Source organism: Phascolarctos cinereus, unplaced genomic scaffold (assembly GCF_003287225.1).
Source record: "Phascolarctos cinereus isolate Bilbo 61053 unplaced genomic scaffold, phaCin_HiC Scaffold_5;HRSCAF=322, whole genome shotgun sequence".
NCBI lineage: Eukaryota > Metazoa > Chordata > Mammalia > Diprotodontia > Phascolarctidae > Phascolarctos > Phascolarctos cinereus.
In genome coordinates, this window is record NW_027555958.1 from 440,977,851 (window position 1) to 440,994,042 (window position 16,192).

The window sequence follows — 16,192 nt, forward strand, 5'->3', positions numbered from 1 at the left end:
TATTTCTACTTCAAAGTATAATTCTGAAATCAGAAACTATTCTATTTGAACTTTTAAAAATCTTGAGAAGCACAGGGATACGTTTATGTGTTGCCATCTCTGAAGATGAGACAAGGGGCTTGTCTTTCATGGTTGTCAGAACCTCAATTTAAGTCTCATATTCTGTGTAACTTTGGGCAAATCACTGTGTATCTCTATGCTTCAGTGTTCATAATATTAATAGCTAGCATTTACATAGCACTTTGACGTTTCTAAAGCATTTTACTCATTTGATCCTCACACCAAGCCTGTGAAGTAGGTACTATTATCACCCCCATTTTATGGATGAGGAAGTTGAGACACAGAGAGGTTCAGTGACTTTCTTAAGGTCCTACAGCCCTTAAGTGTTTGATGTCGGACATGACTTAGAGCTTCCTGAGTTCTTGCCCTACCCATTGCACTGTCAAGGAGCCATGTGTAAAATGAGGTGGTTAGATTCCATGACTGTCCAGGCTCCTTCTAGCTCCGAATGCTGAGCCATGAAAAGGAAGGGGAGAACTCAAGCTTTCTGCCTTCTAGACCTTAAATGCCTTAAGGAAAAGAAGTCTTTCCTTTAGGGGAGTGAAGCCTCTTCTCACTAACACTGAGGAGCTGGATGCTTTTCATGTGAATTTCCTCCTATGCTCTTTATTCTGTCTGGGGAGCATCAGCTTTTCTTTTTAATACTTGGGTGAATTAGAAGCAGGGAACACACACACACAGTCGCATATTGACACACACATATAAAGAGGTCTCAGTGCCATGTTTTATTAGGTGGAACAAACATATTCTGTAATTTTTTTTTTTGAGAAACTGAAACCCATTTGGTTATGACACCAATTTGCCCAACGCCTTTATCCCCAAGCCAATGAATTTTCCTGTACCAGGTAATATAGCCATCAATCCAGTGCCAAAACTATCTAAAAAAGAGGACCACCCAGAGGACTTTTCACTCTCAGCATCCTTAATCTTTGTTTGTAAGTCCTCCATCTCTTTCTTCATTTCTTCAGCTTTCACATGAAACCCTTCCTCCAACAGCTTCTTTTGTTCCTAAGAGAAGACAAAAGAGCATCAGCATTGCACACTGGTTAGTCCCTATTCCACCAAGAACCAGGCAGCTCTATGTGTTTCTCCTGCATAAGGTGTGAGCCCTAAGTAGATTAGAAGAGGGGAAAGGGCACAGGGGATTTCTCCTCAAGGGATATTCCTGGACAGTGAAGAAAACCATCCAGAGGTTAGGCCTTCTCTGTAATGACTCATTACTTTTCCACTGCTAGAGACAAAAAGCTAGACCTCAGGCCAATGCTGAAATCTGTAACAGCTAAACACAAGGTCAATTGGGTTGGAATCATGGTCCTAAAGCAGGGGAGCCAGGTGGTACAGTGCTGGTCTTGGAGTCAGTTAAACCTGAGCTTGAATCCTGCTTCTGACACTCACTGGGTATTACTGGAATCATGTTCCTTAACCGATGATAACATCTAACTCTCCGGATTGTTGTGAGGATAAAAGTGAGATAATGTGTGCTTTGTAAACCTTAAAGTGATAAGCAAAATGCTGGCTAACATCTTCAGCAATTCACAATTTATAATCAAGTGGTCCAGATGTCCACATGTTTAAAAAAAGGACATAAAAATGATATAAAGAATGACTCAGGATGGGCTCAAGTCAACTTCAAAGTGACTTGGCCCTCTAATCAACACTGAAACAAATATGAATCAATATCTGCTGTCCCTATTACCAATCTGAGTTTAGGCAGGACCTACTCTATCTTATGGCCCATGGGTAGGGAATCTTATTGATAATGGTCCTAAGGGAACCAGTTCAGTCACTGGATATGCTCTGGCCCCAGGACTCAGCAGTGGTGGGCTCAACTAGGAGGATACAATTGACTCAATCTGGGATACTTGGCATCGTCCTAGCAGCCCCAAATCCCAGGGGACTCTGGAATTCACTTGCACTGTCCACGGTTCTTAGGATTACAGATGACTCCACAGACAGCTTAGATTGTTGTAGAGTCTTTGTTGAGGACAAAGAGGCTTTGATGTGAATTCAGGACTTCAGTCAGAAGCAGGTGGAGGGGAGACAGATCCAAAACAGTTCCCTTTGAGGTTTCCCTCTATGTGATATGGCATCAGAAGAACTAATCACAGGACCTGAAAGGTTCATGGCACTTTGTGCTTTTTAAGCCTTTTTAAAAACAGATGTTTTGGAAGCTTTTTCCTACCACAGTTATTTACAAAAGGCTAGGAAAGTGGCTGGGTACAGAACACAATGGCCTTGTCCCCTGGGCTTGCATTTGCTCCTGTGTCTTTCTTGGCCCCCTCTTATTTGTATGAGGCAGCACGGTCCTGTTGACAGCCTTAGAGTCAACAAGACCTGGATTCAAGTCCTACCTCTGATACATCCTGGCTGTGTTACCCTGAACAAGTTATAGACCCTCCTCAGTGCCCCCAGGAATTCTCTAGGACAATGTGTGCAGGGTGCAGCTGAATGTACGGATAGGGGAAATCTCACTGTAGTTATTTACATCACTGAGGTCACAGGACCAGCTCAATTTCTCTTACATTTGAAGGAAAGAACCAAGGAGTTAGGGATCAACACACTTGAGGGCCTTGAGCTTAGCCCTCTATAGTTTTCAGAAAGGGTATCCCTTAGTAGATGCTATCTGTGACAAGTTCAGCAATGGAAGTTAAGCCAGAACTTGCTGAACTCAAGACAGAGAAGATCCTGGCAGAGATAATGCCAGAGATTGCTGACCAGGAAATAGAAATAAAAGATATTAAGTCTGAATATACAAGTTAGTTGGGGTGGGCCTAGATCTTTGTTCCAAAAAGCTTGGTTCCTGGGTTCTGGAATCTCCTTCTGGAGAGAAAAGGCCCATTCCATTGAGGCTCAGAGAAATTCATGGATCTCCTATGGGAGAAAAACCAGTGAGGGCTGTCCTCTAGACTGATGAGTGTATGTTAAGTTGTCTGCCTTGTAGAAAAGGCATGCAGCAGATAAGTCTCTGTGCATTAGGTTTTTGCTTTAAACTAATTGTGTCTTCTGGTTGACTAGAGAAACACAGACTTTGGTAGGGCCTTGTGAACTTTGAGTCTCATAGGGTGAGGACCTATAGAAGAACTTGGACTTGGAATAGACTTGCCTGGGCAGTTCATCATGAGAGCTGGTTGGATGCTCTATTAGTGACGTAAAAATCATGTGTGATCCATACAACTATTCTGTGCACTCAGTGAGGCAGATGCGATTGACCTTATGTTATAGGTTAGAAAATTGAGGAGGAGGAAAGGGCTCAAACCTAGATCTTCTGATGAAAAGTCCAGGGCCCTTTGCTGTCCACCATGTTGGTAAATAAAGGTAAATTTGCCTTCCCTGTCTGTCTGCCCTCCCCCTTCCTGCCGTGGTGGTGAGGTTGCTTCCTAAGCATGACCATTGACCCCAATCTCTGTGTACCTTTAGTTTATGATCCAGAATCTTTTTCTGTTCTTCCAGGATCTGGATCTTATCTTCCTCTATCCTCTTTTTCAATTGGTTGATGTTTTCTTCATAACTCCTCTGTTGAGCTTCCATCTTTGCTGCATTTCCATTTGTTGCTGTTCCAACAACTTCTTCTCCTTCTCTGCTGCTTCTCTTTTTACCTGTTCAGCTGTTTGATGGAATAGAAAACATGAGAAAATTAAAATCTGGTGATGCTAGTTTTCATCTCTTGTCAATCAACAAGCATTTAGTAGTGCTTATTAGGGGCCAGCACTGTGCCAAGCACCTGAGAGACCAAAAATAACAAATAAATAAAAGAGGCCAATTCCTGCCCTAAACGAGCTGATATTCTAAGGGAAGAAAAAGAATCCAAACAATTATGTTGATTCTAGAAATATAAGAATGAATAGGAGGCAAGTGAATGGGGAAGCCATGTTAACAGCTTGAAGGACAGGAAAGGCCTTTTGAAGGTGGGACTTTTAGCAGAAGTAGGAGTTATGAGGCAGAGCATTAATAGTATAGGGGACAGCTAGTGGAAAGGCCTGGAGATCAGAGATGGTTTGCTGTGTCTGGGAAACTGCAAGTAAGTCAGTGTTGCTGAAACACAGCGTACATGGAGGGCAGTAAGGTATAAAAAACAGGTAGGAAAGGGCCGATTTATGAAGGTCTCTAAATGTTGAATGGGGGAGTTTATATATGACATTGGCAGTAATAGGGAGTCATTGGAGGTCATGGAGCAGTAGGATGACACATAATATTTTCTCCTGAGCTCAGAACCCAAACTGACTGTGAGAGAGAGACTGGAAATTCCTAAATTTCTTTTTTCTTGATTAGACCCAGAGAAGCAGAGCTGAGAAAGTCTGAGAGAGCAGCCTCTCTGACCTGCTGGTTGTGGTCACAGTTGCTGTTTACAAATCCCCCAGGGACTAGGACAGTAGAGAAGAAGGAATCCCAAGTATTTCAAGAAAATCTTCATGTCACACTGAGGCCCTTAGGAAAATTTTGTCCCGAACCCAACAAGTCCCCTGCGTGACTAGGTCATCAGACCCCATCCCCCTCTACCTTCCAAGGCCTTCTCTTGTTCAGTGAGAGCTTGATCTGTCTGCAGGATGGATTCTTCTGTCATTGCCAGTGACTGTAGAAACCTTTGGAGGACCTCATCTGCCTGCAAAAGCACACAAGACTGAGTCAGATGGTGAGAAGGGCAAACCCCCTGATCAATATCTGCTATGTAGGCTAGAATTATTTTCTTAAAAGGTTTTGACAACATTTTTGGGACATGATTATCTCAGGAGACTAAACACAGAGGACATTGATGTGACCTCTTGTCAGAGTGTATCAAAAGGCCAAAGCACAGGGAGGTACAGCTGTGAGCCTCTCATTTCATCCTAACCTTGAACCTGACGTACTAAGCTAGCCTGCATCAGGCCTGGCCTGTTATGATCCTCAGGTGGCCTAGCTTCCTAAGTTCCACAGCATATTCTCTAGGCAGGAAGAAGAGCCTTATGTCAAGAACTTCCAGCTGAGATGTGAACTAAAAATCCAACAGTGTCTAGACATTCTCTTCTTGGGTGGTTATTGGTAGGAGAAAGTCACTGCAGGTCTTTGCTCACCTTTATCCCTTTTCTGGGAAATTGATGATAACTGTTTGTTATTTTTTCTCTTTCTTTCCTGTAGAGCTGGTAACCCCTTGACACAGAAAAGGTGCCTTGAGAAATGGCTTCCATCAGGGTCTGAGAGAGGTCCTCAAGCTTAGTTTGACAATATTTGGTTGATTCTTCCTCATTTTGATGGATGAAATCATCCTTCTTGGATTCTAATATTTGCTGCCATTGAGATGGAGAGAAAGACAATCATGGAAAATGAAGCAACATAACAATAACAATAATAACATGTAATGATTGACATGATGCCTCAAAGGCTATCAAAGTGCCCTGTTTCATTGTAGAGTGAATGAGATTCTAAAGAAACTGTTGAGAGAAGGTCTACCTGCATTTGTTTTCTGGAAAGATGTATAGTATGGTAGAATAATACTTAAAATTCTGACCTGAGTGATGAGAGGGCTTTAGTTTGAAATCTACTACTCTTTATTTTGGTCATCATGGACAAGTCAGCTAACCTCTTTGGGGCCCAAAGTCCTCACTCTCCAAACGAGGTGATTACATCAAATGATCCTCCATTTCCCTACCAGTCCTGAAAGACTATAATAATGATTCTCTCTTTGCTGTGGTACAAGACTGGGCAGACATTTGGACTGGCAAGAGGTGCTCCTAGAAGGAATCTAAGGGTGCTAGGGATGGGAAGGTGTATAGAGATGAGTGAGTCTGTGAGCTTGAGAAAAGCTGCCGTGTGCTCTGAGAAAGCCATGATGCCATCTCTTCAGCAAATATGTGAGTGGGTGATATTTTGTCCTTGAAGAAGTAACTGATTTCAATGTGTCACAAGGAAGGAGCATCTTTTAATGACAAGTGTGATTTATGCCTTCATGCTTCTAGCTCTCTAGAGAAACCAGGTTCTTCTCTTATGAACTGGGGATAGACCCCAAAAAGTAAAAAAAAGTAAAAAAAAAAAAGAAAATAAGAAGAGTCTGATCACTCTCTAGGCTTCACTCAGAAAAGAGAAGTGAGAGGGAAGATAAATAGCTGAAAGAACATACCACCAGTTCCTTCTGGAACTTGTGCGTGTCATCCTTGAAAGAATGTGTCATGAAAATTGAGATGGCTTCTTTCTCACAGTCTGTGTGTAGGTTTAGCAGGTCCTGGAGGGTTTCTGTGGGGAAGTCCACCTTTAGCACCATCTGCTCTACATAATGCTTGGCAGCTTTTTGCACGGCAGCTGAGTTCTCAGTCTCAGCCAATGCCAACACTGCATTCTCTAGGCAGGGAATGTCTCCACTAGAGATTGTCTTCACATAGGTCTCAAGTAGCTTTCCCAACCCTGATAGACAAGACAGAATGGAAGACGAGGCAGAGAGCAACCTTCATTCATTTTGGTCCAAATGTCAATTATCTAGTTAGTAGAACCCATGCCTGGCCAAAGATCTCTTTGACAGTATTCTTAGCAAGTGGCTTCTAATTACAGCTAGGTAATTTTGACTGATGAGGAGAACATGATGATTCAAGGCAGCCTCTTCTACTTTTTAACCATTTAAATGGTTAGGAATTTTCAATTATTTATCACATCTAAACATACCTATTGGCAAATTCTACCCATTTCTCCTAATTTTGACTTCTGGGGTCAAGGGGAAGCCTTCTTCCATGGGCCTGTTCTTATGTGAACTTCAGTCCTTTCACTTATTTTAGCTGCCCCTTTCTGGAAATGTTTGACCTTGTCTATGTGTTTCCTGAAGTGAGGTGCCCACAACTGAACACAGAATACCAGATGTGGCCTAACTGGATCCAAATATTTGGCTTATTCTTGACAATGAAGGCACTGAATAACTTTGCATTTGAGACTACTGCAGATCTTCCCAAGAACTATTTTCTCTGTTTCCCCTACTCGCTAGGTAAGTTGATTTTTGTAACCAAATGGACAACTTTGCATTTATTCTTATCAGGTTCCATCATTCATTTAGAGTCATTGTTTGATTCTGCCAAGATAACATTATATCTCATTTCTTTCATTCAATGTATTGGTTGTTCTTCTGAGCTGTATGCTATCTGCACATTGGATCATCATTCCAGTTGCATCATCTTTAACTCTGTCAACGTTACTGAGAACATTCTAAAAACTTGAGGCATAGCAATATAGACTTCCCTTCAATTTTGCCTCAAGTTATTAAGGACTATTTTGGGGATCTAGTCATTTAATATGTTCTGAATCTACCTAACAGTATTACCATCTCTTTTACGTCTCTATTTTGTTCGTAATCATAGCATGATACACTGTTAAATATTCTGCTGAAATCTATATTAAGTTGACACTACTTCTCTGATCTACATCAATCCAGTTATAGTATCAAACAAGGAAATTAGCTTAATCTGCTGGATTTTAGTGACCACCTCTCTTAGTGTTTACAAACCATCCCCTTAATAATGTCAGAAAGAGAAAAGTCATGGGTTTATGCTGTTCTGTTTTATATATATTGTATATTTGGAGAATTAAGGCAATTGCCTTTCTCTACACTTGTGGTTCCTCTCTAATTTAATTTGATCTAATTTAATCTCCTTCAAAGATCACTGACATTGTTTCAGAGTACATATTCCTAGGCATTTTTTTTAAACTTAAAGCCAGGGAAAGAAGAACAATGAAAACCAAGCCCATAAGGACATTAAAACAAAAATCTTGCAATACCTGTACACACACAAAGAAACAAAGAACACACATCCAATCCCAATCAAGTATGCATTGGAGCAAAGAAAACTCACGATTCCCATTGACCATGATTCCCCCACTAAGGGTCTTGGTTTTTGCATTGGAAAAGATGTAAGAGCAGAAGTTGGCTGCCTGATACTTGAACGCAGGCTCCAGCTGGCTTTCTTGGACATCTTCAAGATGCGCTAAGAATGACTTATTATTTGTTGGATGGTCAAGTGTAAAACATTTCCGTTTTGGAAAGAATTTTCTGATACACTCTCGTGGAAGGTTTGCCATCTTAACTTTGGGATCTTTGCCTGAAGGACAGGAAAAAAGAGATCATGGTAAGGCACAGGCCTGGGAGAAGAGGTGAAAAAGATGCTTAAGACTGGTAATTGCTGTATTCAAGTCTTCATGTATCCAATTCTAAGATAGAATGATAGACAGAGAATTTTTAAAATTAGAAGTGATTAGGCAGATATTATTAGAAATCAAACAACAGTTCACTTCTTGTAAGGATAATGTTTTGTGATATTCAGAGGAGACACCTAAAACATTCAGAGAAAATGGATTTGCCCCAAATCTGAATGGAACCTCTCACAGATTTGTAGTTGAGCTATGGTTAGACAGAATTCAGCAAATTACTGGACTAATTATAGATAATGTAGAAGGAGAATTGTGGCTCCCTAAAATGAAAAGAGCTGAAGGCTAAGATCGCTAAGAAGACAAGCTCCCAGGTTAACAAAAGCAAATGTTCCTTGTTTGAAGTAAATAACAATTCTATCACTACAAACCGAATTAGCCATTGTGAGAAGAAACTATCTCAGAAGTCATTTTCAACACTTCTTTCTCATCCAGTTAGTAATAACCAGTTAGTTGCTTTCTACCCCCATAACATCTCTTGAATTCATTGCCTTCTATCCACTTATACCGTACAGTCACCTGAGCTCAGGTCTTCATTACCTCTCTTGGCTTTTGCAGTAGCCTCCAATTGGTCTTCTGTCCTCCACTTCCTCCTCTCTCCTACTCATTGCACACACATTACCAAGTTGATATATCAGATAGGCAAGTCTGATTGTGGTATTGCCTGGCTCAAGAAGCTAGCTATAGTGCTTCCTTAATGCTTCTGGAACCAAATGCAAATATGACACTTTGCTATTAAAACTTTTCCAACCTGGTTCTAATCCTAGATTGGATTCACATTTTTCTCCTTCCATCCTCTATTTCAATCACACTGGCCTTCTTATTCTCTGTATATGACATTCCTTCACTCATTTGTGTGTTTCTGGCCAGGGAGTTCTATGCTTGGACTTTTCTCCCCGTCACCTTTTCCTCTTGGAACCTGTACCTCTCTGCAGCCCTCTGTTTTGACAGTAACTCCTACAGAGGCCTTTGATGATTGTCATGGTTCTTTAGTTCTTTCTACCTCCTTTGTTACCCACATTTATTCTGTATCTATTTTTACTCACTTACCTTTTACATGTTTTCTCCTACTAGCATGTAACCTTTTTGAGGGTGGGCATTTTTGTCTCTATGCTGAGCACCTAGCATAGTCCCTTGGGTAGAGTAGATATTTAATGAATGTCTTTTGACTGGCATTGAAGGAACTCATTGCCAAACATGATTTAGAGATATTTCCAGTGAGATCAGCATCTCTGCCTATATGCCATCAAGGAGTTATCAGCATACAATGAAAATAGTGCATACTTAGAGATTTGTACATCTGGATTTATAAACCCTTGTAAAGTGTTAGAAGAAGAAAGGCTACTAGAGCAATGACAGAGCTGAATGGGAGCATGTGATGGTCAGTCTGATATCTTTGGGATAAGGAAGATATATCTGAGGGAGTCATAACCAATATTTCTCTAGAATTCTCAAGGGGAGAAACCCTCTGCGTTCATTAGCTTAGTAGATCTATAGCTAGAGTTTGTTTTGGGGTTTTTTTGAGATCTTGGGGTCCAAATTCTTCATTTTACAGATTTGGAAACTGAGCCTCAGAGGCATTAAATGTCCAAATTTCCCAAAATCACATGTGCAGTAAGCACCAGAGTTTTAATTTGAACCCAGGGCCTCTGACTCCAAATGTCTTTCCCATTTGATATACAACATGACTTCTCAAGGATGTGACTATCTATCTCTTGTTATGAACAAAGTCTATGCTATTACTAGAGTGGAAGAATACCTCAGGCTGTGTCCTGGACTGAATGAAATAACCCTTAAAATCACACCATTCCCTTTCATTGAAATAACATGCTCACCAGCCAACTGCAGGACATACAGGTACTTAAGCCTCCTTTGTGAATTTGTAAGATACAAACCCATCACAGAAGTTGGCAAAAATCGGTTATCTCAGGGACTACTCAGCCTTGGGTGAGGTCACTAAATTATGGAAATTTTGGAGCTACAACAAAGAGATTAACTGACCCTCAACAAAGCCAGGAGAGTCTTCATAGCTTTCAGCCTCCATTTTTGTAGTCCATGAGATTCAAAAGAATAAGGCCCAAGAATAAACAGCTAAGCACCAAAGAAAATGAAAAAAAATTGTTGTCCATTCCCCATCTTTGCCAAGGGCCACCCATGGCCCAATCTTAACTCCTAATAAATTACCTTTACTGAGTTTCAAGGCATTTTCCAGGTACTCGTCTGGGGTGATGGGGTGGCCATCTAGCTCAAGCTCCAGGATGAAATCCCGCACAGTCCACACAAAGTCTGGGAAGAAGCCCACAAACTCTGCTGAGTCTTCTTCTCCAACAGCATTAGGTGAGGATTTGACCTTGATTAGCTCTGTCAGCTCTGTTACATATCTAAGATCACGGATAAGGAAGAGGAAACACCCACCCCCCACCATCAGTTCCCAGTTTTACTTGTGGGATCTTCCCTTCCCTGAAGTGAGTCTTATAAATTCTGTCTCCCACCTTCCCTTCTGTACTCATGGGATTTCGATCACAGATGTAAAAGGAGAAAGGAAGAGCTTTAGAGGGGAGTCCCTGATCGGCCTGAGTGAGACCACAGATCTCATTATGATTCCTGATTGTGATACTATTAGAACACAAGGTCTTACCCTAAACCAGCCAATCAAGAAACATTTATCAAATGTGCACTATGCATCTCACAGTGTTCTAAGCGCTTAGCATACAAATAAAGGCAAAAAATGGTCTCTGCTCTCAAGGATATCAAGAGCTTGATCCGCAGTGGCAAAGGCTGCAGAGAAGTCAAGAAGAAGGACTGAGAAAAGGCCAGTAGATATGGTAATTTAGAGATTATTGGCAATTTTGAATAGAAGAGGTTCAGTTGAATGATGAGTCAGAATGTAAATTACAGAAGGGATAGATGAGAGTGAGAGTAAGGGAAGCAGAGGCACTGATTATAGACAACCTTCTCAATGAATTTTTCACTAGGAACGAAAGTAGAGAAATAGGGTTGTAACTTGTTGAGATAATTCATAGCGTTGAGTGAAGGTTTTTTTAAGGATGGGGGAAACATGACTGTTTTTGTAGGTGACAGGGAAGCAGACAATAGATAGGCAGAGATTGAAGATTAGTGAAAGGGCAAGGATGATGGAAAGGATAACCTGTTAGAAAAGACAGGATGAGATAGAATCAAGGGAGCATGTAAAGGGTTTGCTTTGGCAAGGAGAGGAGCCAGCTCGTCATGTGAGACGTGGGTGAAGGATGGGATGTAAAGGAAGACATATGAATGATGTGAGATGAGAAGGAGAGGGGAAGATGATATCACTTGGCAGTGATAAGGCAGAGGGACATGTCAGAGTTCTCGAACATGGAAGTGGAATACTGATATCTAAAGGCAAGCTCAACCAAGGCCCAACCAAGGCTTCATTGGTGGCCTGGTACCAGCCTGTCATGTGAGGATTGGCCGGTCTGGTTTGGTCCTCAGATTAGTCACCTAGCCACATGTATTTCTGAGCAAAACAACTCATGATGACAGCTCCTAAAGTGTGGATAGTTTTTATCATCTGTCCTGGTGAGGAAATATTGGCACTGAGCCTGTTATGGATGTCCTGAAGTTCTAGAAGGATATTGCATCTGCTCCAAGGCCTGGTGGTTGATGGTGTTCATGCTGTTGTAGACAAAAGTGCTGCTGAGCAGGATGGCCAGGGCAAAGATCCATGAGTCATTCTTGGAGTCACCCTACAAAACAGATTATGTCAATGCGCCTATTAGTCAACCTTTCATCTATGACACTGTATGACCCTTAGAGTCAGTGGCCACGGGAGTCAGGGAATACTCATCTGTTAAAGATTTGATGTCTTATGGTTGGGGCTGGAGATTATAGTTTAAGTCATTGCCTAGAAGCAATGTCTAAAAGATTATCTGTCTATCTATCTATCTATCTATCTATCTATCTATCTATCTATCTATCTATCATCAGTTGGTTGGCTGGTCTATATTTTATCTGTCAACTTTCTAATCTAACAAATCAGAGAAAGATCAAGGCTGGCAAAGCCTTGGCAAAGCATCTATTTTTGTATTCAGTTTCATTTTTTAAATAACATTTTATTTTTTCAATCATTTATATGTTAAAACAAATTTTAACCTTTTTTTTGTAAGTTTCAAGTTCCAAATCCTGTCCCAAGTTCCATCCCCTCTCCCATCCCTGAGATGGCAAGCAATCTGATGTTCATTATTGTGTGATCATGTGTAATATTTCCATATTATTCAGTTTGTACAAGAAAACTTGAACAAATTTTTTAAAAGAATGAAAGAAAGAGAAAGGAAGGAAATAAGAAAGAAAAGAAAAAATAGTATGCTTTAGTCTGCATTCAGATATCAATTCTTTCTCTGGAGGCAGAGAGCATGTTTCATCATGAATCCTTTGGGATTCTCTTGGATCATTGTATTGCTGGGGATAGTTGAGTAAGTCACAGTTCTTCATCACACAATACTGCTGTTAATGTGTACAGTGTTCTCCTGGTTCTGTTCACTTCACTTTGTATCAGTTTGTATAAGTGTCTCCATGTTTTCTGAAATCCACCCACTCATCATGTCTTATAGCACAATAATATTCCATCACTATCTTATACCACAATTTATTCAGATTTCCCCAATTGATGGGCATCCCCTCAATTTCCAATTCTTTGCCACCACAAAATGAGCTGCTATCAATATTTTTGTAGACACGAGTCCTTTTCCCTTTTTATGATCTTTTTGGGATACTTAGTAGTAGTATTGCTGGATCAAAGGTCATGCATAGTCTAATTGCCCTTTGGGCATTGTTCCTAATTGGTTTCCTGAATGGTTGGATCAGTTCACAATTCTGCCAACGATGCCTTAGTGTCCCAATTTTTCCACATCCTTTCCAACACTTATCATTTTCCTTTTTTTGTGATATTAGCCAGTCTGATAGGTGTGAGGTGGTGCCTCAGAATTGTTTTAATTTGTATTTCTCTAATTAATAGTGATTTGGAGCATTTTTAATATGACTACAGGTAGCTTTGATTTCTTTTTCTGAAAACGGCTTGTTCATATCCTTTGATCATTTATCAATTGGGGAATGACTTGTATTCTTATAAATTTGACTCAGTTCTCTATATAATTGAGAAAAGTGGCCTTTATTAGAGATATTTGCTACAAAAAAATTTGTCCCCAGTTTTCTGCTTTCTTTATTTTGGTTGCATTTGTTTTGTCTGTGTAAAAACTTTTAAATTTTATAAAATCAAAATGATGATTTTACATGTTGTGAGGCTTTCTCTATCTTGTTTGGTCCAGATTCTTCCCTTATCCATAGATCTGACAGGTAAACTATTGTAGGCTCTCCTGATTTGCTTATGGTATCACCTTTTATTTGTAAATCATGTGCCCATTTTGACCTTATCTTGGTATACAATATGAGTTGTTAGTCTATATCTAGTTTCTGCCATACTGTTTTCCAGTTCTCTCCCTCCAGTTTTTATCAAATAATGAGTTTTTGTCCCAAAAGCTTGGATTTTAGGGTTTATCACATCCTAGATTGCTATGGTCATTTACTACAATGTATTGTATACTTAATCTATTCCACTGATCCACCACTACTTTCCTCAGCCAGTGTTAGATTGTTTTGATAATTACCACTTTGTAATGCAGTTTGAGATCTGGTAAGGTTAGACAGCCTTCTTTCACATTTTCTTTCATTGACTCCCTTGATATTCTTGACCTTTTGTTCTTCCAAATGAATTTAGTTGTTATTTTTTATAACTCTATAAATAAGCTCTATAAAATAACTATGTGAGTTTGATTGGTATGGTACAGAATAAAAAAAATTTATGTGAGCTTTTTTTTTTATTATTATATTGACTTGGCCTATCTATGAGCAATGAATATTTTCTCAGTTGTTTAGATCTGACTTTATTTGTGTGAAAAGTGTTTTGTAATTGTGTTCATATATAAGTTCCTAGGGCTGTCTTGGCAAATAGACTCCCAAATATTTTGTATTGTCTACAGTTTTTGAAAAGGAATTTCTCTTTCTATCTCTTTCTGCTGGGCTTTGTTGCTTATATATAGAAATGCTGATTATTTATGTGGGTTTATTTTATATCCTTCTACTTTGCTAAAGTTGTTAATTATTTCAAATAGTTTTTAGTTGATTCTCTAAGTACACTATCATGTCATCTGCAAAGTGACACTTTTGTTTCCTCATTACCTATTCTAATTCCTTCAATTTCTTTTTCTCATCATTACTGTTGCTAGCATTTCTAGTACAATATTGAATAATAGTGGTGATAATGGGCATCCTTGCTTTACTCTGATTGTATTCAGAAAGGCTTCCACCTTAGCTGATGGTTTTAGATAGATAGTACTTATCTTTTTAAGATAAGCTCCACATATTCCTATGTTGTCTAGTGTTTTTAATAGGAATATGTGTTGTATGTTGTCAATGGCTTTTTCTGCATTTATTGAGACAATCACATGGTTTCTGTTGGTTTTGTTATTGAGATGGTCAGTTATGTTGATGGTTTTCATCATTTTGAACTAGCCTTGAGTTCTTGGTGTAAATCTCACCTGGCCATTCAGTTTCACCAAGCAAGCAAGACACCCAAAGGAGAGACAGGAGGTAGCCTGTGCCAGGCAACAAAACTCTCACCACTACCTTGACCACCAACTCCTCTAAGACTTGGCGACAGGCAACCTGGGGCTCTGAACCCAATATTGCTCTGCCTCTTGGAATAACAATGCCACCTAGACAAATCAACCACCTTTCATCCTGTAGCCCAAAGCGATCATTTGGGGGAAGATCACATTGAAGAGAGAAATCTTTTCAGATACAGGGCTTTCCTTCTTTGTCACCACCAATACCAACTTCCACCAATAGGCAGACAGGTCCAAGAGGCCTGGAAAGGGCAGCATCACAATCCTACCGGCAGCCCAACCCTAGCTCCCATCATACCTGGATAGAAACCTCAATAGAGGCGCCTCCCTACAAATGCCTCTTTTGGTACAGAAGCCACAACTACTGAAGATTAAGGAAAAAAATGGTTTTTTTGCTACCCAAATCCTTGGCATGGCTAAGCAGCTGTACAGCAGAAACTGATATGATCTTGTTAGTGGAAATGACATCAGAGAAGAGGCATTACCAACTGGGTTGCCTCTGCACCATAAAAGAAGGACCCTGGGACCTCTCTATTGCCTTGGAGCTAAAATTTCTTCTATGTTGTCTCACCCACTAGAATGGGAACTCCTGGGGAGCAGGAACTGTCTTGCTTTTTTATTTTATTTCCAGCATTCAGTATAATACTTTGTATATACTAAGTGCTTAGCAAATGCTTTTTCTTTCATTTATTCATTCATCTCAGCTTGATCAATTATATAGAATTTTTAATGCACAGAAAAGACAAATTGAGCTCAACCTCATGTAGCAAAAGAATGAAGACACCCAGAGTAGTGACTTTCCTCTATGGAGATAGAGGAAAGAAGGAAAGGTGGGGGCGGGGCACTCCACAGTAGAAAGTGAAATTAAAATTCCTACCATTGTCTCTTCCGCAGGTACAGAATGGACCAACCCTGTGTCTAAACAGGACATTCTGAGAGAGGACACAAGTAAGCAAAAAGATTTTGTAGAACCTGTGATTCACAGAGACTGTGAAAGGCTTTTGTGAGGTCAAACACTCTACGCATTTCACAGTCTCCCTGGGTTTCTCCTCCTTTTTCTGGGAAAAAAGGAGATTAGTTTATATCCCCTTGAGGTCCTTTCCAGATCTAGATCAAGAATTCTATGACCAAATGAAGGTTTGGGCCTCATGTCTTACAGTGTTAAATTCTGCCCAGTAGTGGGTGAAAGGAAACAAACTTTATGTTAAAGTGTAGGTCACACCATGTCACTCCTGAGCTCAAGAAACTTTGCTGGCTGCCCATTGTCTCCAGGATGAAATACAAATTCCTCTTTCCAGCATGGCTCTATTTTATGTTCA

General features: G+C 40.1%; 1 protein-coding gene and 1 long non-coding RNA gene across 2 annotated transcripts in view; one reads left to right on the forward strand and one right to left on the reverse strand.

Annotated features, from left to right (window-relative positions):
- Positions 1-762: 762 nt before the first annotated feature.
- The window catches only part of LOC110209976 (guanylate-binding protein 6-like), a 32,908-nt gene continuing 17,478 nt past the window's right edge, over positions 763-16,192 (reverse strand). The window contains 9 exon segments of the mRNA XM_078156558.1: positions 763-1,068; positions 3,472-3,590; positions 3,593-3,664; positions 4,558-4,660; positions 5,109-5,321; positions 6,152-6,432; positions 7,863-8,108; positions 10,399-10,591; positions 11,826-11,939. Of these exon segments, the coding sequence (XP_078012684.1) occupies positions 847-1,068; positions 3,472-3,590; positions 3,593-3,664; positions 4,558-4,660; positions 5,109-5,321; positions 6,152-6,432; positions 7,863-8,108; positions 10,399-10,591; positions 11,826-11,939 (1,563 nt within the window). The 3' untranslated portion in view covers positions 763-846.
- LOC144457847 (uncharacterized) overlaps positions 10,963-16,192 on the forward strand; it is a 64,058-nt gene continuing 58,828 nt past the window's right edge. Inside the window, exons 1-2 of the long non-coding RNA XR_013487397.1 lie at positions 10,963-11,039; positions 15,768-15,821. This is a non-coding gene — a long non-coding RNA (uncharacterized LOC144457847). The remainder of the gene's footprint in view (positions 11,040-15,767; positions 15,822-16,192) is intronic.